The sequence below is a fragment of the Mesitornis unicolor genome, unplaced genomic scaffold, assembly GCF_000695765.1.
Source record: "Mesitornis unicolor isolate BGI_N332 unplaced genomic scaffold, ASM69576v1 scaffold11953, whole genome shotgun sequence".
Lineage (NCBI taxonomy): Eukaryota > Metazoa > Chordata > Aves > Mesitornithiformes > Mesitornithidae > Mesitornis > Mesitornis unicolor.
Genome location: NW_010172625.1, coordinates 1,707 through 27,899, shown reverse-complemented (window position 1 = coordinate 27,899; position 26,193 = coordinate 1,707). Strand labels below are relative to the sequence as shown.

The 26,193-nt window shown below is 46.4% G+C and overlaps 2 protein-coding genes across 2 annotated transcripts; one reads left to right on the top strand and one right to left on the bottom strand.

The window, feature by feature from the left end:
- Window positions 1-57: 57 nt before the first annotated feature.
- Window positions 58-11,908, top strand: LIG3 (ligase III, DNA, ATP-dependent). Its single transcript, XM_010180453.1, has 19 exons — window positions 58-616; window positions 1,089-1,226; window positions 1,901-2,098; window positions 2,539-2,690; window positions 3,574-3,740; window positions 4,047-4,124; window positions 4,240-4,408; window positions 5,079-5,234; window positions 5,526-5,657; window positions 6,425-6,504; window positions 6,909-6,996; window positions 7,153-7,230; window positions 7,716-7,839; window positions 8,139-8,281; window positions 9,111-9,185; window positions 9,764-9,910; window positions 10,074-10,248; window positions 10,780-10,874; window positions 11,675-11,908. Exons 1-19 carry the CDS (start codon window positions 58-60, stop codon window positions 11,906-11,908), a joined length of 2,988 nt encoding a protein of 995 aa, XP_010178755.1.
- A 3,508-nt stretch (window positions 11,909-15,416) lies between these two features.
- On the bottom strand, window positions 15,417-25,743 carry RFFL (ring finger and FYVE-like domain containing E3 ubiquitin protein ligase). Its single transcript, XM_010180452.1, has 6 exons — window positions 25,558-25,743; window positions 19,767-20,171; window positions 17,896-17,979; window positions 17,347-17,554; window positions 16,612-16,635; window positions 15,417-15,598 (listed from the first exon to the last, which is right to left on the bottom strand). The coding sequence occupies exons 1-6, from the start codon at window positions 25,741-25,743 to the stop codon at window positions 15,417-15,419; spliced, it is 1,089 nt and encodes a 362-aa protein (XP_010178754.1).
- Between the last annotated feature and the right edge of the window lie 450 nt (window positions 25,744-26,193).

The window sequence follows — 26,193 nt, the reverse complement described above, 5'->3', positions numbered from 1 at the left end:
AGGCGGCCGGAGGTGGCTCAGTGTCTCCTCTCTCCATTGCAGCACGGAGCGGGCTGGATGCCCACAGGCAGCAGGACGTTGTCACAGACTGCCCGGGCGCTCGGCAGGGCCACAGGACTCTTCTCCCTCAATACACAGGTCTGCTTGCCAAGACCTTGCCTTTGCTGCATTGGTATCCCTGCAGCCAGCCCCAGTTCCTGGTACCAGCAGCTATTAAGAAGCATATCTCTCCGCTCCGAAGCCAGGAACTGGGTTGGTGGTGCTGGGGCTTTCCATTTCTCCCTGTTTTTACACGCTTGGCTTCGCCAAGCCTGCACAGCTGCAGAGGACATGGCAGAGCAGAGATACTGTGTAGACTATGCCAAGCGTGGCACGGCAGGCTGCAAAAAGTGCAAGGAGAAGATTGTGAAAGGAATGGTGCGTATTGGAAAGGTTGTTCCTAATCCTTTCACGGAGTCTGGTGGGGACATGAAGGAGTGGTACCATGTGAAGTGCATGTTTGAGAAGCTAGAGAAGGCTCGGGCCACCACCAAGAAAATCGAAGACATCACAGACTTGGAAGGGTGGGAAGAGTTACAAGATGCGGAGAAAGAATTAATCAACAAGCACATCTCAGGTGAGACACAAGGCAGGATCTGGGTCGCTTTTCCACTTTGCTCATTTTCAAGGTGTGCCACTGGTTGCTCCGTAGCCGAGCCTCTACCACAAAATCCTCTCTGATGTATTAGTATGACCTAGTGACAGAGTGGGTAGTGCTGCCCAAAACTGTCTCTCAGCCCTCTAGGAAGGGGAAGAAGGCACTTCTTAAGTCATTTGTCACAACTGACTGTGGAGAAGGTCTGAGGGGTTTAATTCACATGCAGATAAATGCCAGGAGGAAGCATCAGTTATTTTCCATTTCAGCTTTTCTTCACGGTCTTTAGTAATTCCTGTAGTCTTTTGCTGTCTGCAAAAACATTCCTTCTTTTTTTTTCCTCATCTGTCCCCAGTGCTTTTAAGACTTGTCTGTTGCAGTGTATCTTACATAGCATGTTGAGTGGTGTATGAGATTATTTCTGACTGCTGGTTTGACCCTTGCTGTTTTACAGAAGCTAACTCCAAGGCTGGGAGTACACCGAAGAAAAAAGTGATAGTCCAAGCTAAGCTCACTGCCACAGGACAAATAACTACAAAAGATCCATTGGCTCTCATCACTCCATCACCAAAGAAGTTCTCTGGCTTTACAGGTAGGACTATAAGAAACTGATTCTGGGAAATCCTTCTTTTCTTATATCAGCATCAGAGATGTTTTAACTTGGCTCAGATCAGTAGTTTTTCATCTGTAGGAGCTGCTTTAGCTCTGATTACCTTTTTTAAGTGTGGTTTGCCAAAAGTTGTTAGTGCTTTCTTAGGCTGTCAATCCTGAAAAGACTGATGTTTGAGTTTCTAGTACTCCCACATTGTCAGAGTGACTCCACCACTGCCTTAGTCCATGGGCCAAACTGTGAAGGTACAGAGTATCCATAGCCCATGGGGAGCTCAAAATCTGTAAAATACGGGTTGTGAAGGATTCCTGGTTGCAGTGTTTGTGGAAGAATGGTTATTCCTCAGCAACTTGGCCTGAGAAGCAGCTGCCAGCAGGATTCCTTTTCACCAAAGTTTAACCACACACAGCAGAATTAAGAAAGTTTTGGTGTACTGTGAAGAGCAAGAGTAGTAAAAAATAGCTTTAGGTTTTTTTCTAATAGTAATTAAAATCTCAAGTCACAAATATTGGCGTAGCAGACGTCATTATTCAGTTCTGAAGCTTTGCCAGCGTGGTGAGACTGTTCTGTTCAGTTAGCCAAGCAGAAGTGGTCTCGGCTTCAGAGTCTGCACTGTGTTTTACCTGTTAAATGAGCGATGTCTTATGTCTTTGCAGCCAAGCCAAAGAATTCAGAAGATGTCTCTGCAAACTCTTCCCACACGTCCAGCCTATCTGCAAAAAAGTGTGACCCGAAGCACAAAGACTGCTTGCTGCGGGAGTTCAGGAAGCTCTGTGCCATGGTTGCTGAAAAGCCTAGCTACAATGTGAAAACGCAGATCATCCAGGATTTTCTGAAGAAGGGATCTGCAGGAGGTATGATTCCCACGTGGCATTCTCAGCATATGAAAGCCCTCTCAAAATCAACCACAAAGTATTATTTCAAAAGCAAGCGTGAAATAAGATCCGATTGCTGTGTAGCCCAAGCTGTGCATTATGATGATTTCTGAACTGTGGAGACAGTGTTTGCAAAGTGAACTGTTTATCTGAAGAAGATAAGAATGTCTTGGGCTGGGATGGTGGGGAATGTTTGTAGGTGCTGCCAAACCTAGTGCTGAGATCAGATTCAGAGGACAACTGTGGATGTTTCCCCTGAGAAATCTCCTTTCATGTGAAGCAGAACAGCATCACAGAAAGAGGAAGCCCCAGCTGCGGCATTTTTGTACCCAGGGTCGTGCTAATGAGCACAACCAACCAGAGCTTGTACATGAAAATAAATTGTGACAGTTTCTAACGGTCTGTGCTTTCCTTTCCAGATGGCTTTCGTGGTGACGTGTACCTCACCATTAAGCTGCTGTTACCAGGCGTCATTAAAATTGTTTACAACTTGAACGATAAGCAGATTGTAAAGCTGTTTAGTAGGATTTTTAACTGCAGCCAAGAAGAAATGGTCCGGGACCTGGAACAGGTGAGTACAGATAGCAGTTCTCTTAATTTATGCCGTTCTGTCCCTTGTTATGGAAATTTTTTTTAATCCTATTTGGAGGACTTAGCTTGGCTGGTGATTTTTATTATTTTTTTTTTTGCTTTAGCAGTTTTCTTGGTGCTTTCTGCCATCTGGAAGCTTTAGAAAATGTTTGAACAGAAAGCAAGATGTGAACTCACCTGCAAAACTTTAGAAAGCAAGACTAAAATATCTAGGCAAGTTGAGCTGCACCCACTTTGTCTAAACTGCTTTGCCTAGCATATTGCTGTGTAACTGAGTTATATTGCTTTTTCTGTAACATCACATACCAAAACCTGTGATTCATTTCACAGATCTGTTACTGTGAACTTAGGTTGGTTCATGCAGTTAAGCTAGGTTCATACAATTGCAAGTGCTCACACGTGTGCTCGCATTTATGCTCCTGTGCATAGGAGTTGGTAGCTGCACACTTCTGATTCATTGCAAGATGAATAAAATGGGTTAATTAGATAATGAAGCTAATATTTTCACCTCTGTTTATTGCCTTGGTATACACTGCCTTCTAGTGACATCACTAGACTGAGATCCTTGGATTTACAAGTGGATTCATCCTGAGGAAATAAAAGGTCTGTGATGCTGCAGCAGTGCAAAATAGAGCAATGAGATGATACTGGTACTCTTGTACTCTTACCTTCTTTGGTGAATGAAACAACTGAGAAGCTTCCTTTTGTGTCGTGGCTGCCTTTTCTGACATTTGATTCCAATTCCTTCACGCGATCCCAGCATCATTCCTGTGCTACTCCTACTACCGTGTTGAATCTTCAGTGGCATCCCCATTCTCCAGCCACAGCTCTAACCCACACCCTTATTTTGTTTTTGGAGACAGGGAGATGTTTCTGAGACGATTCGCCTCTTCTTTGAACAGAGCAAGTCTTGTCCTCCAGCAGCCAAAAGCCACCTGACCATCCAAGAGGTAGATGAATTCCTAATCCAGCTGTCAAAGCTGACAAAGGAGGATGACCAGCAAAGCGTGCTGCAACACATCACTCGCAGGTAAGGGAAGTCATCAGCCTCTGAAGGCTTACACTAAAACTAGGAGTGGTTGTCTACATATCACAAGCTGGCACAGGAGAAAACTCATCATAAGCCACAGAGACTGAACGTACCATCTGTGAGCTGCTGGCAGTGGTGGACATTCTCTTGTGCCTGCAATGTCATTAGTCACTGTCCTTGTTTGAGTCTGAGCCTTACAGAAGGGGATTACCTTTTTTTACAGAGGCCTGGATCAGTTTCTTTTTTTAGCTGGCATGTAGTTTAATTAAAATGTCTGCCATCTCTGAATCTTCTCTTGCACTTCAGATGTACGGGCAACGACCTGAAATGCATCATCAGGCTAATTAAGCATGACTTGAAAATGAATGCAGGAGCAAAGCATGTGTAAGTCTTACCTTTCATTGTAAGATAAAACCAGAAGTGGGCATTAGCCTCATATGCCAGGAGCAGCAGATCTGATGTTGATCGGTGTTTCCCTCCTCTTCTCAATTTGTTAAAGGTTGGATGCTTTGGATCCCAATGCCTATGAGGCGTTCAAAGCATCGCGCAACCTCCAGGATGTGGTGGAGCGAGTCCTGCAGAACCAGCAGGAGGCCGAGAAGGTGCCGGGGCTGAAGCGAACTCTCAGTGTGCAGGCCTCTCTGATGACCCCCGTTCAGCCCATGCTGGTAACGTTGGCTCCCCTGCAATGGTGACCTTCAGCTGAGCAAGAGATGGAGTTCTCATGTGTGCTGTCAGAGGCCCTCACCTTTAAGAGTCAGTAGAGGGATAAGTGACTGCATATAGCATGAGCTATAGAGTGTGGAGTGCTGATTTTTATGTTTAATGCCATTTTATAAAGTGTTTCCTACCAAGGGGCCAGTATTCAATGTACTGGGTACTTGCAGCTTCGGTGTCACTGTAGAAGCTAAAACCTTGACTTGCTTTCAGTTCAGAAGGGACTTTATTGTTTGTTTGCTGTCGTTCCAGAAGTTGATCCTTTGGAAATAGCATAGGCTTTCCATGGGATTAGAGATTCAGATCAGTTTGGGGTTTTGTTTGAACAAATCAGAGTTAAAGATTTACTTCTGAGCTAAGTGCACTCCTACAAAAGGCACAGTACTTACACCTTCAAGTATTTGGAGGAGATAAGCACTGAAAAGCTGTCACTATTTGGGCATGTGCAGACAATTCTAACTAAATGACTAAGGAAAGGGAAACTTGGACTGGATATCAGAGACCCTGGACAAAAAGATCTAGAAAGGAATTGGTAGTTCTTTCATTAAATTAGGTAAGAGTGGCTTATTGTGAAATACATCAGCTGAGTTTGTTCGTAACTTCTTTCTCCACCTTTTTAAGGCTGAGGCCTGCAAGTCAATCGAGTACGCCATGAAGAAGTGCCCAAATGGCATGTATGCAGAGATCAAATACGATGGTGAGCGGGTGCAGGTCCATAAAAATGGAGATCATTTCAACTACTTCAGCAGAAGCCTCAAACCTGTCCTCCCACACAAAGTAAGCACCTGTCAACGCTCTCTTCTGTTGTGCCAGCTCCTCCATAAACACAACTGACTTTCACAAGTCTCTGTAGGCAAGGAGGATACCTTCTGTTGTAGACTCTTTTCTAATTTGGTGTAGATACCTGGAATCTGGAAAAGCAACACTTACCAGAATTGTAATCAATTGATTTTGGTGCACATGCCTATGTGTGCCTCAGGTACACTTCTGGAGAAAACATCTGCACTGGAGTGAGTCCATGTCTTCAGTCAGCAGACATATATTTTTCTTTTCTTTGTCTTTCCTAAGGTAGCCCATTTCAAGGACTTCATCCCCCAGGCTTTCCCTGGTGGACAAAGTATGATCCTGGATTCAGAAGTTCTTCTGATTGACAACAAAACTGGCAAGCCGCTTCCTTTTGGGACTCTTGGTGTGCACAAGGTAAAAATAAAATAACATAAAATCATCTGCTGTGGTTGGATATTGTTACTCTGACTTAAACACACTTAGTATGCAATCTCTTATCACAGGATAATTTAAGAGACCTGGTGCTTGCTGGAGCATCAAGGGAATAAATAAGATCCCCGAGAAGGCTGTTGTTAATGACATGGTACTGCTGTAATACAACAGATTTTATGTTACCCTGATCACTAGCAGGACAGCAAGAAAACTTCAGCTCCAGATAAATATTAAAACCCCTGGGAAAATCTTGCAATGCTGTCATTGTTCGAGCAATGTATGGCAGACTGGAAGACCACAATGACACAGAGTATTTAGTCTGTACAAATACTATGTAGTGCTTATGTCTAGGCTAAATGGTGGTGAGGAAGAGAAGAGTAAAATGAAAATTGAACTGTAAGTGCTTGAAGTTGAAGCAGTCATTAATCTCAAGTCTCTGGAATGGTGGTTGGTTTTTTGTCGCAGCGGTAGTGACGGATGTTCCACTGCTCAGTGTCATTAATACTTGTGGTGTTATTTCCCTGTCACTAGGAAATTAGCATGTTTTATCTTCTTAGTTTGTGCTTTGACATAGTCTAAATCTTAATTCTCAGAACACTTGTGTCTTTTAGAAGAGGCCTGAGCTTATTATAACTAAAAGATTATGGCCATAAAAATATATCCTTTTGTTTCGGTTCTTTTTGTAAGATTCCGTATCACTGCTTTCTATGACTGCAGATTTATTTGAATCAGTCTTAATTGTCTTTCAGAAAGCTGCTTTCCGAGATGCCAATGTTTGCTTGTTTGTGTTTGACTGCATCTACTTCAACGACACCAACCTGATGGACAGGTACGTGTCTGGCGTAGGCCGAGAGCAGCCTGACCGGTTTCCCAGCATGAGCTTGCTGAGTTGGTTCACGTGCACTGTTAACACTGACCGTGTACTCCTGGAAAGCCTACACAGCGTGGGAGAATCCTGGCTGTGTTCAGAAGCTTCAGGTTTCAAAATACCAGAATTAACTGCACTTCATGTGAACCGAGTGTGGTTCAATACTCAACTCGTATCCTCTGAAACTAAGTGCACTCTTAACTTCTAGGTTATAACTTACTTCCTGGAGGGAAGTAAGAACTGGTTGGCCTTTCTGGAACTCTGTAGTATAAATAATTCAATTAAAGTAGCTTCTTTCAGTGTTCACATGATTGGTACTTGTTGAAATTGCTTGCTTGGCCTTAATTATCTGTATCCTGGTTTAGGCCTCTGTGTGAACGTCGGAAGTTTCTTCACGATAACATGGTTGAAATCCCCAACCGGATCCTCTTCTCAGAGATGAAGCACGTCACAGTGAGTTTCATGTTAAAATAGCACGCATGCTGATCTCATAGACTGCACTCTGGACACTTCACTGCTCCTTTGCCACGTGGCCTTTTTTATAATTAAGTCTGCAAATGTCCACCCTTTGACAGTCTGGAGCTTAACCACAATTCCTTTCCTTTTCAGAAAGCTTCAGATCTGGCAGATATGATCACCCGAGTCATCCGTGAGGGACTGGAAGGACTGGTGTTGAAAGATATAAAGGCAGGTTCACGCTTACTTTTTATGGGAATATGCTGGGAATCGGGGAGTAACAACAGACTGTGGATGAAACACAGAACTGAGCATCCTTGAAATATCCCTGGTTGTTGATCCAAGTTGCTCCATGTGTATGTGAGGACTGCTGTGCTCTTGTACCCAGCTGAGCGGGTAAAAGCAAGGGCTATTTAAGGAGACAGCCATCCACCAGATGATCCCTCTGGTGTTGAAAGATATAAAGGCAGGTTCACGCTTACTTTTTATGGGAATATGCTGGGAATCGGGGAGTAACAACAGACTGTGGATGAAACACAGAACTGAGCATCCTTGAAATATCCCTGGTTGTTGATCCAAGTTGCTCCATGTGTATGTGAGCACTGCTGTGCTCTTGTACCCAGCTGAGCTGGGTAAAAGCAAGGGCTATTTAAGGACACAGCTGTCCACCACATGATCCCTTTCTGACTGGGGGTTTTTGCCTTGTTTTTCCACAGGGGAATTATGAACCAGGAAAACGGCACTGGTTGAAAGTGAAAAAAGACTACCTGAATGAGGGTGCAATGGCTGACACAGCAGACCTGGTGGTGCTGGGAGCTTTCTATGGACAAGGCAGTAAAGGTAAGTCTGGAGTTGGCTTAAATCAGAGGTGGTCAGTTCAAAAAACTCCTGAGCTTTTTCCCACTCCAAGCTTCCTGTAGCATTTGGTCTCCTACCAGAAGGAGTGAGCTCACTGAGGGTTGTTGGCAGTGTAGTGTATGGGTTCTCTGTTCAGCTTTGTAAATGGGAGTTGATGCTGTGAAGCCCAAGGCCCTTTGACTCCTGAAGATGGAAAAGGGTTTGGTTCCTTACTTTGATTTTTGAAAAGCTGTGGCTTGTCCTGTAGAAGATGTGAACCACCCTGGTCTCCCCTCCTGCAGGTGGGATGATGTCCATCTTCCTCATGGGCTGCTATGACCCTAAGAGCGAGAAGTGGTGCACTGTGACCAAGTGTTCCGGTGGCCACGACGATGCCACCTTGGCACGTCTGCAAACAGAGCTGGATATGGTGAAGATCAGCAAGGTGAGAGGGGCTCTGGCATGGAGGCGATCAAAGGAACACTCAGCAAAAAGGGCTTGGTTAAAGCTGCCTTCTTGCTGAGCTACAATCAAGGTGCTCGATGAATGCCGAATTGCAGTGCTCTGCTGGGAACGAGTAGAGGCTCAGAGTTAAATGGGATGAACTGCTGTGACACAAATGTAGGTGCAGTCAGCTCCTAAAGATGAGTCGCTGCCTGACATTTGTACTCAGACACTGAGTGGGAAGCCAGGCACCACCTGTTTCCTGCTAAGACAAAGTTTTACTGGGAAGAGCAGAGCAAGTACCATTTTTGGGGGCATATTGTGATTGGTGAAGGCGGTCACTAGATGGGGCTGCGGGCGAGAAATGCTCAAGTCCAGGTATTGAGGCGAGAGAATCTGGTATGTTGGGAGTGAAGACTTTGTGAGTGACTTAATTAGGTGAGAAATCCTTTCAAGACTTCAGAAATACAGAGCTGAATTTTATTATTTGCTTGACATCCTGAAGGCCATTTGCATCAAGGTTATAGAATCTTAAAAAGATTCTAGATTCTTACAGATCTCAATTGGTGTAACAACGTGATTGTTTTCCATGCAGAGCAGCAGTCACTGAGAGCTGTGTTACAGCTAATTTCTGTGATTAGATAACACAAACTGCTGCAGATCAGTGCACCTTGCACTGCAGGGCAGACCGGGTTTTGTCCATTCAAAGGCGATGCAGTACCCCTATGCTCACCTACTTCTAGCCTATCTCTCAGCAACTTCTTTTGTAGGAATAGATTCATATATGGTTGTAAGTGCTAACATTTTGGGTTTGTGCTTTTAATTAATAGGATCCTAGTAAAATTCCAAAGTGGCTAAAAATTAACAAAATCTACTACCCGGACTTCATTGTCCCGGATCCCAAGGTAAGTGCTGTCATAGTCATTTAACTGCGTTTTCCAGCCCTGCTATAGCAGTTTGTGTTCCATTTCAGTGTGGAGATTCTCTGTTACAAGATCAGTCTTCATGCTTGGAACAGGAAATTAAGCACAAGTTTTTATCTCTGAATCTTGCAGGTGCATTGAGGCTCAGAGCTTAATGAAGAAATCATGCCTGCAGCACTTCTGGGAAATATTTTTGTGCATTAAATCCCTTCCAGAAGTGAACTTAACTTTAAATTTGAGGCCTGAAAAATCTGACTTAAAAAGCTGCTATTGTTTTATGAAATTTATCAGTATGCTTTGTACCATGTATGTCTGATAAAGATGTAAAGAAGGTGTTATTTAGAAATTGGCATTATATGTTAGCTGAGGATTTCTGACTCGCTGAAAAAAAAATAGAGGTTTTTCTAATTAATGTGACCAAGAAGGTCAGTTCGTGTAGCTGGAAATCTGTGTGCTGGGGTGGGGAGGGGGTTGCAGAATTAAGAGGCACACAGAAGGGTTAGAGTTAATTCATGAGACAACACAGGAATGTGACATGACTTCCTCAATGCTGTGTTCAGAAAGCCCCGGTGTGGGAGATCACAGGGGCTGAATTCTCTAAAGCTGAGGCCCACACTGCAGATGGGATCTCCATTCGCTTCCCTCGCTGCACCCGCATTCGAGACGACAAAGACTGGAAGACAGCCACCAACCTGCAGCAGCTCAAGGTGGGTTAATGCAGTGTGCCTGCAGAGGTGCAGGAGGAAAAAGCATGAGAGCAACCCCTTTGGGAGTGGGGGAAGACAAGCCATAAATGCAGAGGCTCCTCTCGAGTCTGGTGTCAGAGGTTTTGCTGTGCCTGAAGGCAGTGCTTTGTTTCTGGTGGGACAGGAGCTGTACCAGCTCTCCAAGGAGAAGGCTGATTTCAATGTTGTTGCTGGGGAGGAAGATGAGTCCACGGCTGGCAGCAGTGGAGAGAATGACGGAAATTCCAGGTCTTCCACGCCACACAGCACCATTAAAACTCCCCCAAACAAGTCCCCTGCAAAAGCCCAGAAGCCTGAAGGTAAGGTGGTGCTTGCCAGGGAGAGAGGAGCCTCAGGGGTGTTCTCTGCATTTGGGGCAGCCAGCTTTGGGTCTTTGCCTCCTGTCAGATGCTCAGAGATCCCATGGGAGCGTTCACGTGCATGTCGTTGGACGTTTTTGGCCATGACTCAGAAGTCAATTTTATTTGGATGAAATTCATGCGAATAATGGGGCACCTGGATAGAGAGGATTTCCAGGTAGTAAACTGCAAAGCTGTGAACTGAGTTTGCTTTACCAGTGCTTTGTCACTGGGGGATAACTTGTGGTGACAGCAAGGAGGGAAGTTAAACAGCAGCATCTTGGAAATGAGGGCAGGAAGATGCCCTGTGCCATTTGCAGTAGAAGAATGTGTGTTACTAGTTACAGAGGTGGGGAAACTTTTAACTCTCTTCACTTTTCTCCCCCTACTTTAATATACAACCAGTATCTACAGAGAGCAGAAATGAGACAAGTCTTTTAGAGAGCAAAGCAGTTGTTGGATCCCCTCAAAAATCAGAGGAGAAACGAGGAGAGAAGAGCAAAGCAGTTGTTGGATCCCCTCAAAAATCAGAGGAGAAACGAGGGGAGAAGAGAAAAGCATCTGAGATGGATGATGATGAAAAAAAGGTATGGACAGCTGGACATCAGCCACTTGGGGTGGGAGGAAGCTGAGGCAGTTTCAACTGTTTACTTTTGCTTTCCATCTGGAAAGTCTTTGAAATCTTCCTATAGCAGCACCCTAAATTAAAATTAAATGCAAAGGCAGAAATAGCAGCAAACAAGCTCCCTTGTAAAGGAAGCAGATGGCTGCAGCTCCTCTCCAGTCTGCAGAGCTGACCTAACTGGGTTTGGCATGCTCAGGGCCAGCATCCTGCTCCACAGAGCGCTGCGATTGCTGAGCAGCTGCTCTTCCCCACTGCTGCATATGGAAGAGCTGGGAGCTGTAAAGGGAGCACTGTCCTTTCTAGCCCATTGTGCAGCCAGTTGTAGGAGTGGATTAAGAATCACTGAGCTGTAATTTCCCTATAAGCCTGGAGTAGCAATTTTGATGTAAACAACAAGCCCCCTCCCAGGGCCATTATGTTCTCCTTTAATGAAGAGGCATCAGCTTGTAAAGACAAGGGCATTAGGATCATGTTTACTGGACCACATCAGCATCATCAGCAAGGGGAATAATGGGGTAATAACTCCCCTTAGCACTGTTCAGCTGTGACATCTGGCTTTCGGAGCACTGTATGGGTGCTGCTCTTGTGTTTGATTTAATGGCAGTCCAAAAGAGCAACTTCCAGTTATTAGGCATGGGATTAGAACGGTAACCTTGGGAGCCGTGAATGGACTCGTTCACGCCTCAGAGAATTGAGTGTAATTTCCAGCTCGACCTCATGTTTTACCAACCTGTGCTTCTCATCCTTTTTCACAATATGCAGCCACTGCTGGACATATTCACTGGAGTGAAGCTGTACCTGTCGCCCTCCGTGAAGGACTTTGACAAAATCCGGCGGTACTTCATAGCGTATGACGGGGATCTTGTGTCAGAGTTTGACACGGCCTCAGCAACGCATGTTATCGGGGACGTTGATGACAATCCTGGTGCTAAGCGTGTGTCTCCCAACTGGATCTGGGCCTGCATCCGGAAACGGAGACTGGTAGCCCCCTGCTAGCAGTGTGGGCAGCTGACCAGCTTGGCACAAGAACTCCCTTTGAGATGACAGCTGAGACCTAGGTAGGTAGAAGAGATGGCGAGAGTCCTCTGCGGAGACGTGACTAGAGATAAAATGCCCAAGTCCATCAGAGGAAAAGATCCATAGCGACCATATGGAATGAATTAAAACAACTCTGAAGAAATGTCACTGCTGAATCCATTTTTATGTCCGTAAAGTAGACCACTGCACTTAAACATGTGCTGGTTTAGTCTCCTTGGGTTTATAAAGTTTGGGTATTTTTATAGATAAAGAAATAAAACTGAAACAGTTTCTCCTTTGCTGTCAGGACTTACTTTCCAAAGGTTGTTCTCTACCTAGACAGGAAAAGAGGCCACCAAATACGTGAAGCTACTGGCTGTAGTGCCAGGATCATTTTGCTGCACAGCTACAGTTGCCATGAAGGACCTGTGTCCTCCTGGTCTGGCTTTTCATCCCTGTCCTTCACCATTCAGCACAAGTCTGTATCCAGTAGCAGTTTAGAGCTCTGCTGTAGGTTTCATACTAAAACCAGGACACCAAATAAGCTTCCATTACAGCAACTGCTGTAGCACTATCCAACCATCCTCTTGAAGTGCATTGCTCTACAATATGTTGCCTGTGTTCTTGTATTCATGCTTCAACAAGTAAAAGCTGAGAAAGGAACTCTACCACTCTGGATCTCAGAGGATCGTTGAGAGACCTCCTTATCTGAAGCTGTTAAACTACTGCAAGTACTTGAATATTAATGAAATAAGTGAGATAAAATGATCTGTTATTTCTAAAACCTAAGTATTTTGTATATGATGATGTACAGTTGCTGAATAACTCGGCATGAGTAGGCCAAGTGCATGTGTACACTACGAAAGGAAACATGAGTAGAGCAGTTTAGTGGTTCCCTGATCCTCAAGGGGACAGAGCACTCTCTCCCCTTTAAGACTGTGCTGCTAAAACCTGTGTGTTCAGTTAACTTATTTCTTCCACCCTCTGCTGCTGTTGAAGCAGCTGCTCTCCCAAGCCTCATCTGGTTGAAGTTCAGAAGTAGCTGTAGGATCTCTGCTTTCTCCTGGCCTGTTGGCAACAGTCAGAAAACGAGGTTAACTAAATCACATTTCAGCTTTATTATAAAATTATAAACCAAACTTCCGTACCAAAACTAGTCAGTTTAACCACTGTAGTACCAAGAGGATTTAATAGAGAATAACATGCCCTTTCAAGTAGAATATTAACTTTTAAAATACTTAAACTATGTACAGTGTACACGAAGCACATAAATATTTCCATTTACTATATTAGTTCAGATCATTATATTCCTTTGGATCATTAATCGGTTTCTTCCAGATTTTTGTTTTCCTTTTAAAAACAATTGTATCCATAACAGGGAAACGCTGTAGTAAGGGGGAGAGAAGTCACATTTCAGAGTCATGGTGGGTACATCTCACTTCTCAAAGTTCAGCCGTTGATCTGCAACTGGAGTTTATTTGCTGTAGCAAATAAGCCTAGAAGTACATCTGTCCACAGGGGAATAACCTTTAGCCCTGAGTTCACTGAAAAATACGACATGAGTTTTCACAGTGAATTTACTAAGTGAGGCTGTTCAGCACCTTGCACGTGTATTCCTGTACCTCTTAAGAAGTTCCCTGTGAACCTCTTGAAGAGTAAACACAGTTACTGCTTACCTTTTTTTTTTACATTGAACTGCACAGCACCCTTCTCATACTGGGAGCTGTTAAACTGTAAGCCAAAGATTAGAGCACAACCTCAGTAAGGAAAGAGGTAAAACTCAGGCTTTTTAGTTCAATAAACCTCAGCAGCTGTCGCAGGTTTGTGGGGTTCAGCAACCACCTCAGTAGTGCAGAGGTTCTGCTACCGCCTGACATCTTTACTGTGAGTGCTTCATTGATTCAGAGAGCTGCTGCTCCACACCGGTTGAGAAGCGAGTTGCAGCCCATGAAATATTCCACATTACCAATTAGATTAGTTTGCTGTTAACATCTTACCCCTTATTGCAGCTGCTTCGCTGATCATCTCTGTCCCTGCACTTCCCCTGCTCCACAAGTTGCAAGTTGGTTTTTTTTACACTGAACACAAAACAAGCACTGTTTGAACATGAAGTGATCACAACCCCCATACAGGGGAAAGCCAGACAGGAAAAACCCTGCAGCAGGTTCTCAACTTCAAATTGCTCACAATGAGTATGCAGTCCCACAGTGGCTGAAAACTTAAGGCATCCGGATTGTGAAACTTTGCTGTTAGCAGCCAAGGGACTGCACACTTGTAGGCCACAGAGGGAATAGTTTGCCAGTTTTCTCTAGCAAGGCTTCCAAACGAGCACGCTGGTCAGGAGGACAGGGCCTGGAACTGTCACACATTGACCACATCATCTCCTCTCCACCCTCACAAGCAGAAAAGGTACAAAATAAGTTGCTTTTGAGAAGAAGTCTGGATGTACAGGACTGTAAAGCTGAGCAAAGGGGGGGTAAGGGGAAGCTGATGAGTAAAGCAGCACCTGCAGTGATGATCGCTCATCTTAGTGATTCGAGAGAGACAGTTTGCTTTCACGTCTGCCCTCTGGAAAGAAAAAGTCACCTGTACATAAATATGATTGTGTCCTGATGCAATCCTTACCACTCCTCAGCTGTGTGCTTTCCACACTAAGCCCTCTAAAAGACTCAAGCCTTAGATTCGCAGCTCCTTAACCAAGTGAAGTCAGGGTTGCTGGCACTCGCTGTTCAGGAAGCCTGGGAAGTCAAAGGAATCAACAGCAGTCACATCAGAAACCTCCCTCGCACTGACACGTAAACACAACACCACCACCACACAAGGCAAGGCTGTATGATTCACAGGGCCTCGCTCCCCTCATGTTTTTTTTAATAATAAAGTCCATCTTCAAATAAAATGATTCATTTTTCCACAATTGCACTAGGCTAGAACTCTGCTCGTTCTGAATATGGAAATCGGAGGCAGTCTGCCTGTCCTGCAAGCATAAGAATTTAACAGTACATTTAAGAAGAAAAGAAAAAAAACCCCAAAATTAACAAGCACAGTAAAATTTTAAACCTTTGAAAAGAAAGTTGTTGCTGGGTGTATAACCTAAGCAGCAAAATAAATGTCACTTTTTGACACCCCGGGCCACTTCTGTTTGTTATTCAAGGGAAAAATGCAAAGCCTCTGAACGTGGTGGAAAGCCAAGCATCCATCTGTCCCCAGCACCAGTGGATCAAGTGGGTTGCTGACGATTCCTGTGTCTGCTGCTGGCAACGAGCTCCGAGGAGCCCAGGCACTGTGGTGTAAAGCACTGTCGTGGGAAGAGCACAGCCAGGCACGGCTTGAGTAAAAACGATTTTCCCCCAGCTTCATCCTTCCCTCGCTTCCAGCTTCCAGTGGGGTCCATGCGCTGATCTCTGACCTAACTACTTGTAGCAAACTTTGACCATTTCTCTAACGGCAGACGAGGCTTTAAGGCATCCCCAGTCTTCCTTCCGCACGTTTAAGACTTGAAGACGTGGACAGCCCTTATCACGTACTGCCTGCATATGGGACATTCACTCATCCGCTTGCCGCACTTGGTGCAAGTGACCATGTGGCCGCACTCCAGCAGGACGCAGTCAATGGCAGCATCCATGCAGATTTTGCAGAGGTTGTCCTCGGTGCCAGGGAGCCCGGCCCCACCTGAGTGAACAAGAGACCACGGTTGGTGCAAGACAAAGAAAGGGCGGTTGGTTTTGTGCCATCTGAGTCTATCAAAGGGCTTCCTAACGGACTCCTGCATGCTGAAGGTCTGAAAAAAATGCCCCTTCCATCTACACTGATGGGGATGTATCTGCTCCATCAACATAAAAGTTTTAGCTTTTACACAGTGTCTTCACAGAATCACAGAACGGCTCGGTTGGAAAAGCCCTCTGAGATCATCACGTCCAACCGCTCCTGTCTACCCCCTAAACCATATCCCTAAGTACCTCGTCTACCCGCTCTTTAAACACATCCAGGGATGGTGACTCCACCACCTCCCTGGGCAGCCTGTGCCAGCTTCTGACGACCCTCTCAGGAAACAGCTTCCTCCTTATCTCTAACCTGAACCTCCCTTGGCACAGCTTGGTGCCGTTTCCCCTTGTTCTATCCCCATCACCTGGGAGAAGAGCCCAGCACCCACCTCTCCACAAGCTCCCTTGAGGCAGTTGTAGGTGGTGCTGAGGTCTCCCCTCAGCCTTCTCTTCTCCAGGCTAAACAAGCCCAGTTCCCTCAGCCGCTCCTCATCAGGCTTGTTCTCCAGAGCCCTCCCCATCCCTCTGGCTCTTCTAGACCCCTGTGATGTGTCTTCTGTGTCATGAAAACAGAAATACCACTGCACTGGGATTCTTAGCAATGAGGCGAATGAAGCAACATGGATCTCTTCTCCCAAGTAACACGTAATAGGATGAGAAGAAACTGCCTCAAGTTGTGCTAGGGAGGTTTAATTTGGATATTAGGAACAATTTCTTCACCAGAAGGGTTGTCAAGCAGTGGAAGAGGCTGCCCAGGGGAGTGGTGGAGTCACCACCCCCAGAGATGTTTAAAAGACAAGGAGATGTAGCACTCGGGGACACGGTTTAGTGATGGAGTTGGCAATGTTAGGTTTATGGTTGGATTCGATTTTGAGGGCCTTTTTCAACCTAAATGATTGTATGGTTAAGAATATCACTTACCAGCTTGATCGTCAGTGTCAGAAACTGCAACACAAGAAGAGAGAGTTACTTGGTGAGAATAAGAGAAGCTAGAAAATACATTTACTCAAGCAGTACTACTAAGCAGGAGCTGAAATCCTTGAAGGGTGGTTACTAAACCAAAACTGCTTTTTGCTGACCCCCGTGTTCAAGCTGAATCTGATCCGGATGGGTTCAACTGGCAAGAAACTCTCTCTTCTACTGAGCTTCCACAGCAGCCAACGCTTCGCAAAGACAATCAACGATCTGAAGCCATTTCTCAATTTTCAGGCAGCCTGTTGAGCAGTGGGAGCTGCTGTCACCGAGCACAGGCCTGCTCCGAATTGCCCACCTGCTATTTGGGGGCATTTTCCTGCCAGCTTTGGCAGCTACCAGGAGTCCACAGCTGAGAGCTCGCCCCAGCGCCTGCAGGCTGCTCTGCAGGTGACGTGGTGACCAGCGCCATCTGCCACAGCGACACCGAGTCCCAAGGTGAAGGACGCACGGGTTCTCATTTGCTGTTACTACGGAGAAGTCTCCAGAGCTACCATAAAGCTCTCCCCTTAAACAAGTGGTTGTGACTGGAGTTTAGCCCCTTTCACTCTAATGTGCACAACGCGCCCTCCTGTCTCCACGTTTGCACAAAACAGAAACGCACAATAACTTCCATTTCCTTCTGCCGCTGCCCATAAGAACGGAAAACCTGGAAAGCAGGCACACGTTTGCTCACTTTCTTACCTAGGTGTTGAAGGTCTTTCTCTTTATAGAGACGAGTCACCCTCTCTAGCAGCTCCCACTTTTCGCAGCAGCCTTTGTAGTTGACAAAGTTGCGAGCAAGGATTTCCTTCAGCTGTCGCACAGAGAGCGCGTTGATGTCCCCAATGCTGGTCAGATCGGAAAGAGAAGCCTTCCTCCCCTGCACCAGGTTATCTTCCGAGTCCGTCGACTGAAAGGTAACAGACAAGGAGTCATTCTTGCCCTGGCACTACAATTTAAATCAACTTTCAACGTGTGCACCAGCAGGAGTTCATGTTTGGATGTGAATTCCTCCATGTACCAGAAACACAAGAAATAACTGATTTCTATTATTACAGTGTCCAAGTGACACCAGTGCTTTCTGTATGTGGAGGATGAGATAAGGCCAAGGAATGGGGCTGACTGGGCCTGCTGGTGCTCAGTCTGAGTTACTGTTTAGCCACCCATCTCCCTGCAGCAATGATTCTGTGGTAGCAAACGCAGCCTAGAAAGCCTGGTATTTTGTGTCACCTAATTCCAGGACACACAAACCTGCGTCTCCTCCTCTGCCGGTGCTTCTGCTGCATTCTCAACTCCTGTTGTTCCCACTTGGCCTGGAGGCACGTAACCATTTGCCTGGAAGAGGAAATAAAGCTTTCACCAACAGCACATCTCTGTGTGTCCAAAGGTGTGTTCAGCATTAACTGCAAACCCTGCCCACTGCAAGAACAAACTGCGGCGAGAGGTAAAAGCGAGGGACGCTTGCAAGAGGTATTTCCTGTGCAGCACTTACAAAAACAAACCTGAAACAAGTAAAACTTCTTGAAACTGAAGTGCAGCACCTGACCCGTTAAAGCCCTGCTTTATTTAATCCCTTATAGAGAACTGGAACAGTAAGATCCCACATGGTGTTCTTGTGAGGCTGGGTCAGGAGGAGACCACGTTCATCCAGATACACACACGCTGCAGTGTGACACGGTGTGGTGGCACAGCAGCTCGGTGCAGACTCCTCTAGCACAGCTCAGGGCCTACAGATCACGCTCAAAGTAACCGTCCAGAAACACCCCCTCAGGTGGGCTCTGGACCGGACAAACCCAAGGTATTAAGTGAAGGACAGGAGCAGCAAAGCTGGCGAATGAGAGGGGGCAGTCGCTTTGAGCGCTCACTAAAAGGAGAGGATCTGCAGTGTAATTCCAGCCGACTCGCGGCTGTTTTCCCCTCTGTGGTTCCCCTGCTGACAAAGGAGATGTAATGTTACCAGCCCACTCATCTCAGCGCTGACTTGTTCATATTTACAAAGTGAAAGAACAACAATAACGATGAAAGAGTCATGCGAGTAGGGACAAGAAGTTGAAGCGCATCGTAGCGCAGTAAGGGAAGACAACAGAGCTGAATTTGCTGGTAGAAATCAGAATGGCAATATCGGGAAAACCAGAGCATGAAAAGGCCTTTTAATGATTTGTAAAGAAACGTCGTCCCTGGGAAGCTCTTCTTTTGTGCTAGACGTATCTGCTGAGGAAGCAGAGGGTACATAGACTTTCACAGCTTTGTTTGGTCCACAGGGAGCTAAATACACCAATATTAACTTCGTAATGGGCCTAGGAGCAGATGTCAAACACTGAGCAAACTTCCCACAGCAGACAGCAGAAAGACAAACAAAGCAAAGTCAATAAAAATAATGAAGCTTAAACGCCCCGGCCGCATTTGTCAGAAGTGCGGGGTTCATCATTAACAACAGGCTCGGGTTTTGTTTTCTATCGATCCGAGGGCAGAAGACACCCAAAGCCTCACCCACCCTGTGATCATCCTTACTGGCAGTTTCAGCTCCAAAATTCCTTTAAGCTGTACTTGCTGCCTCGCACACAGATCAAAGAACAACAATAACCCTACACACAACTGTCAGAAAGGTGTCAGCATCCACACGGGACAGAGCTGTGCCCCCACGCAGCCATCGGGTCCCAGAGGACCTCGTGGCAATGGCAAGCATGGACCAGAGCAAACACATCTCCAGACAGCGATGATGTTCTCAGAGCAAATGTTCAGTGTATTCAGCGCTGCCCACCAGATTAAACCCCACTGGTGCAAAAAGGGAACAGCACAGCAGAGCTGGTGACAGGAAGTCGCTGTTTTATGCAGCCAGGCAGCATAAAGCAAATCATCTTTCCTAGTTATCCCATAAGAAAGTGTGAGGTCCTCACTTCAGTGTTAACAACAAACCAGAGAAGAGCACGTATAAAATGCAACTGAAGTGTTTTGTCATCTGCTCTAAACAGAAGCCCTCGTTGCTTTTTAAGCAGGCATCTTTAACATAAAACCTCTTTGGCACATTATCTACTTGGAAAACATAATCCAACACCTTAGCAGCTAATACAAGACCAGAGGTGGATGAGTTTGCAGAAGATGCTTTGGGCTGGAGACGGTACCTGTGGATGTTCCTGAGCGAGCGAACTCGAGGCGGGATCTGCAGACACGGGAGATGCTTCGTGTGAGGTAGAAGATGCTGTGCTGGTTGGTGGGAAGATCACAAAGTCTTGCTGTCCAGAGGCACTGGTATTAAATGGATTTGTTCTTATCTGATCTTCCTGGGTAATCACAGGCTGCTGGCCAAGGATCAGGAATACCAGGTCCTCCTTTTCGCGGCACAGCTCTGTGGATATTTCACGGAGCGCCAAATAGTCTCGCAGATCCTTCACCTTCATCTTGATCAGCTCCGCCCGCTGGAAAGCCGTGGCTCGGAAGCGCTGGCACAGGTGGCAGAGGAGGGGACCTCCCGCGGGCTGGTTGGAGCAGGCCGTGCAGAAGTTCTTCTTGCAGTCCAGGCAGATGTGCTGAGAAAGAGAAGGGAACGGAATCAAAGCGATCCCCCACGGCCTGCGACCGCGGGCAGCACCACCCTCCCATCTGGAAGCCAAAGTCACAGCCGCTGATAAAGCTTTACTAAAAACAGCTCATGAAAGAGCACCAAGGGTGTCACTCGTGTTCCTAGATGAGGAAAAGGACCGACTCTGTGAGCAGATCACTGGGTTCCTCTCAGTTCTCAGAAGAGCACCATTTATCTCCGTTTCCCCTGAACTAAACGCCGGGTTCTTAAACAATCCCCTCAAGTGACAGCAGCTTTCTGCACCTTACTCAGACCTGTTCAGCCGGTTGAAGCCACAGGAGATACCTATGAGGCAGCAGACTCCCAAGTAAACCACAGCTACCTCTGCACTGCTTCACAAAACAACTCAATACTGCTCTGTGCATTGAGAAAGCTCTAGCACCAGAGGGAACTTCTTAAAAACATCTATTTCATAAATTTAATACTTCTTACGAGCAACTGCCCCCTCGCCCTCCTTTTTTCCCCCTCCAATTTGTTACAATCAGTAAATGAATCCTTTTCTCACCGTAAAAGGAAAAGGAAACAGCAAGGCTTGCAGCGTCTGACAGACACCAAAGAATTCACCGTGTATTTATGCAGCAAAAATAGGCAGCTTATTGTGAAGACAGGATGCACACTGAGTGCCAGGCAGGTGCTAGACAAAGCGTTGGGAATCTGGGAAATATCAGGTGTCTCAAAACTTTACAGATTCAACTCTGCTGGTTCATCTGTATGTTTCACACTGCTCTGGTCTCATCTCTCAGGGCTGGATGTTCAGAAGCCCCAAGCACTCACAGTCTCCAGGTTGGCTTCTGCAGAAACTCGGCTGCTCAACGCTTTGGAAAGTCAAATTCTGCACTTCCCAATAGGAGCAGCAGCAGAACAGCCGCGTTATGTGCCTTTTAAACAGTCCTGAGGGGAGAAAGAGCTGGTTTCAGTGCTGGGTAAAAACGCTAATTCATGGAGAGGACAAGAATCCCTATGAAACCCTGACCCCTCAGAGCTATGCAAACCAAAATACACACGCAGGGTTGGAAAACCAACAAATACAAACTCGGCGAATTAAAAACTGTTTCTTTAATTGCTTCTGGTGATTAAAGACCATTTTTAACTCCACAGTTCAAAGAAAGCAGATGTTTCTCACGTGTTAAAAGGTGTAAATGCGCTACTTGCTTACACACCAGCTCCCTCCGACCCCCTCTGCAGCCTGGCAGCCCCCTTGCCCCACACACAATTCTCTGCACAGTTCTAACCCACAGACTTCTCCTCTAGACCCTGCAACAGACGCACGATGACAGCAAGTGGAAAGAATCCCCATTTCCTGCCTAGGCATTTGAAGACATGAAAATTTCTACCACGCAGAGCAACTCTGGTCAGGCCGACTGAAACCTCATCTCAAAATTGCCCTTGGGGAGCCTGCCAAGTAAAAGTGGCTGCCACCAATCACAGGGCAAGACAGGAAGGGCAATCTCCACATACCATCCAGTCTGGAGAAGTTTTCCTTCACTTGGTCATGACAAAAAAACCTTAGTATGAACTGACTTCTTTTCACCCTATAATTGCAGGAGCAATCCAATTTCTCAGGAAATTTTCAGGGCAGAGACAGGAATCACTGGTTGTGCGTGGCAGAACAACGGAAAATAACCCCATTTACAACACTTTCCCTCTCTCGATCAGCCATCTCTGGCCAGGGGAGCAACCAGCAGAGCCGAGAGGGGGAAAGAAATCAAAGAAATCAAAGAAAAAACACCCACAAAACCCAAGCGACTCTGCCTTGCTGCGGCAGGGGAAGCCTGCCCCGTGCCCTGCAGCCTGCCAGGCTGGCTCCATCACTGCACGGCCAAGGAAAAACCCCTCGTCGAGCACTCACACGCTCAGATGGTGCACAAGCGAGCACACTACAAGGGCTGCATTATCCAGCATGGGGTTTTGCAAGCAATTAACAGTAATAACACGAACCCGCCCTAGTTATTGAATGGTACATTCGAGAAGTCAAAATAAAACCTGGCTTATCAGTTCACCGCTGGGATTCATCTTCAGAGGAAAAAAAATCCCCGGCCTGTATCTGAGCATCGAGTGTTTGAACAGGCACAGAAGCTGTTTGCTGCATCTCGGTATTCAGCAGCTTTTACAGCTCAAACATATTCGCTGAACTCTGAGTGAAAGGGCAAGGAGTGGAGCATCTCCCTTCTGAGGAGCGGCTGAGGGAGCTGGGGCTCTTTAGTTTGCAGAAGAGGAGACTGAGGGGAGACCTCATTCATGTTTATAAATATTTAAAGGGTGAGTGTCACGAGGATGGAGCCAGGCTCTTCTCGGTGACAAACAATGATAGGACAAGGGGTAACGGACACAAACTGGAACACAGGAGGTTCCACTGAAATTGGAGAAGAAACTTCTTCTCAGTGAGGGTGCCAGAGCCCTGGCCCAGGCTGCCCAGAGAGGTTGTGGAGTCTCCTTCTCTGCAGACATTCAAAACCCGCCTGGACGCCTTCCTGTGTAACCTCATCTGGGTGTTCCTGCTCCGGCAGGGGGATTGGACTGGATGAGCTTTGGAGGTCCCTTCCAATCCCTAACGCTCTGTGATTCTGTGACTGAAGACACAGAACGACTGGTTTCAAATGCTGCTGTAAATTAAAGCCTGTTACTAAAAGGTCAGAGCACTGCTGAGCGATGCTTAGCACAAGCACAGGATGGTCAAACAGCACAGAAACGCTTTGAATCACAAGGGGAAGCTGTTGGCTGCTGGCTGCATCAGCCAGGCTCCCAGATACCAGGACAGGGCTTTGACACACTTGGCTCTTCTCTGCACGCCGGATAAACTGCAGAGACGCCAACATCCAAGCTTTCGCTGTGGCTACTGCTGTTTGCATTTCGTGTATGGTTTTTTTTAATCTTGCCAGGAGCTTTTTCTGTAAGCGTGCAAAGAAAAGCATCTTCCTGAAAATGTCAGCCAACTTAAGGCACTGAAATCAGAAAAAGGGGGAGGAACAGCAATCTGACACAGCCACCACGAGCGCCTGCCGCTGCTTGTGTCAGCAGAGAGACAGGAGTGCTCACTTCCCATTCAAAAGATTTTCCTGCAATCCATTTGCTACAGAAAACCAAGATGAAAATAAAGTCACCAAGGGAAGGAAAACACCAAAACTCTCAAGAGATTTTTTGCTACCATGATCAAGTTTTACCTCCTTTCAAGATGCTCCAGCAGTTACTTAAAAGCATCTTGTAAGTACATGCTCCGTGTAAATATCCCCTAACCTAATCCTTTTAGTAGGTGCCATGTTATAGGAAAATTACAATACAATTATGATAAAAGATCAAGAACTTCAGATACCATCTGCTTTTTGGTTTCTTTTTGTCTTCCTTTGCTGGTTTGGAGTTTTTTTAAAGCAATCTAAGTTATCCTTAATGGTCACCAACGTGGAAGGAATTTGTTTTTAACCACTGCATCGGTACAAACATTAACTGGACACCAGAGTTCAAAGGTGCTGCCTCTCCAGGGACAACTCTTACTGCCACAAAGTGAAATTCCATGCGCTTCCCAGACCATATCAACAGAATTAAAGCATTAACAAGGCTTACAAACACGTCAGTGATTTATCAGTGACATATTCAGCTCTCCCCTGGAGACCAAGGACTCACAGATGACCTAGCAGAGCTTCCTGCAGCTCTCCACGCTGTGCCACCCTGTAGCCAGCTCAGGTCAGTCCCAGAGACCGCTGCTCAGGAGCGGTGGTGGCACAAGGAAGGTGGAGGGGAGGTCCACAATTCAGCACACAAACCTCATTTTCCTCGATAGCCTGTGCTGACAGGAGCAGCAGAGGCACAAGCACACGCCGTGCTCTGCTGCCCCAGTTGCAGTCCAGCAGAAAACCAGGGAAGCAGAGCTGTACGTTAACGAAGCACAAACCGGCTTGTGAGCACTCCCCTATTTCTCTTCCTCTGCTTGAAGTCCTTAAAGATCATTTACAGTAACTGCCACGCAAGAGGGTCAGTAATATCTCACACAACTCCCATAAGCATCACCCTATCTCCGACAAAGGAGACCACAATTAAGAGGGCGTACACAGCTACTGGACATCCCACTTGAGGTCAAACTGCCATTTCTGCCTGGTCTCAGCCCAGTATTTCACAGGACAAGTCTGTCTGAAAAGGCAGGGGGAAAAAGAAGTGGTAAAATCTTGTTGTTTTTGTTTCCTTGTCCAGATATGCTAGGCCAACTGGAAAACCGTATGACGGCATCACCATCAGTCAAATAAATCTATTTCCAATACGCTCAACAGCACAAAGTACTGCACTTACATCAGGTCAATAAAAGAATCTCTCACCTTTTCAAAATTTCTAAGCTCTGATACTGCTCTTGTGTCTCCAGACAGCAAAAGCAAGGAGCTACAAGGGCAGCTGTGTGGATCTCCTGGTCCTTGTACAGCACACATAGCCCAGGAGCTGATGTTGTGCCCATGGCAGCCTGGGGAGCGACTGGGGGCAGAAATGTCTTCGATGGCTTTAGCAGATCCTCTCCACTGTGCTCACCACAGCTTTGCCCAGCCCCATCAGTCAGGGCGTCTTCACATATGTGGAGCAGTACTGGTGACTCTTACACAAGAGGCTGCCTCAAGGACAGCTTATATTAGAACATCTATTTTAGAAGATACCAGGAAAGAAGGGACCACGGCTCTAGCAGTAAAACATTCTTCAAGCAGCATTATAGGAACCACCACGCTCAACTCACGTCCCAGGCAGGATTTGCAGTCTCATTAAAAATCTTGTGGCAACAATTATTTTAGCATCTATACGCTCACAAATGAAGTTTACAAACAAGATAAAATGGATTTGGTCTGTCTTTGTTTGGTTTTTTTGGCACCAAGCTCCAGCAATTCAACACCCTCAGTAAACTTACATGGCTTTGTAGTTTGAGCAACAATGGTCTGGAAAAGAGATCAATCTTCCTTTACTGGAAGCACAAAGAGATCGCTAAACCTCTTGCCACAACCTTTTCTTTTTTCTTAAAGGACGTTAGCGTTTTCAAATAACAAATTTAAAAACTCCTGTTCAAGTTAATGCTGCCTTAAATGATTACAAGCACTTTGGCTTTCTTCTTCCAGCTCCTGGCAAAGCCAAGTTGTACTGAAGGTTCACTACCACATTTGCAGTAACTACGGCTGCTAATAGCAAAAGAATGAGTAAGGACAGAGAAGGAGAGGCAAGCTGTCTCCTCCCATATGGTACGTCCTCAAACGTGCACCCGTTTCTCTTCAAAGTGGCTTTTTGTAATTACATGGAAGTCTGACGGCTTAGTGCAGTCAAACTGAACACTGCTCACACCAGCGGTGCCAGGGCAGACGTTTGTGACCCACCTTCCTGGAGGAGCCGTCGAAGGGCACCCTGCAGGCCTTGCAGCTCTGCTCGGACGCGGTGGGGGACGGGTAGGAGCTGTAGCCGGGGTTGGAGTAGGCCTGGGCTCTGGCTCCCTGCTGCGGCGGTGGCTGCATCTCCTCGGGTGAGCCATCCAGACAGAACCAGTTACAACAGCTTGCCCACATAGTAACTGAAATGGGGAGAGACACAGGTTAGAAATGACACGGGAAACATCTCTCAGCTAAAGAGAGAACGACGCAGGTCCAGGGAGGTGATCATCCCCCTGTACTCGGCACTGCTGAGGCCGCACCTCGAGTGCTGTGTTCAGTTCTGGGCCCCTCACTAGAAGAAGGATGTTGAGATTCTGGAGCGTGTTCAGAGAAGAGCCACAAGGATGGGGAGGGCTCTGGAGAACAAGCCTGATGAGGAGCGGCTGAGGGAACTGGGCTTGTTCAGCCTGGAGAAGAGAAGGCTGAGGGGAGACCTCATCACCACCTACAACTGCCTCAAGGGAGCTTGGAGAGAGGTGGGGGCTGGGCTCTTCTCCCAGGTGATGGGGGATAGAACAAGGGGAAACGGCACCAAGCTGTGCCAAGGGAGGTTCAGGTTAGAGATAAGGGAGAAGTTCTTTACTG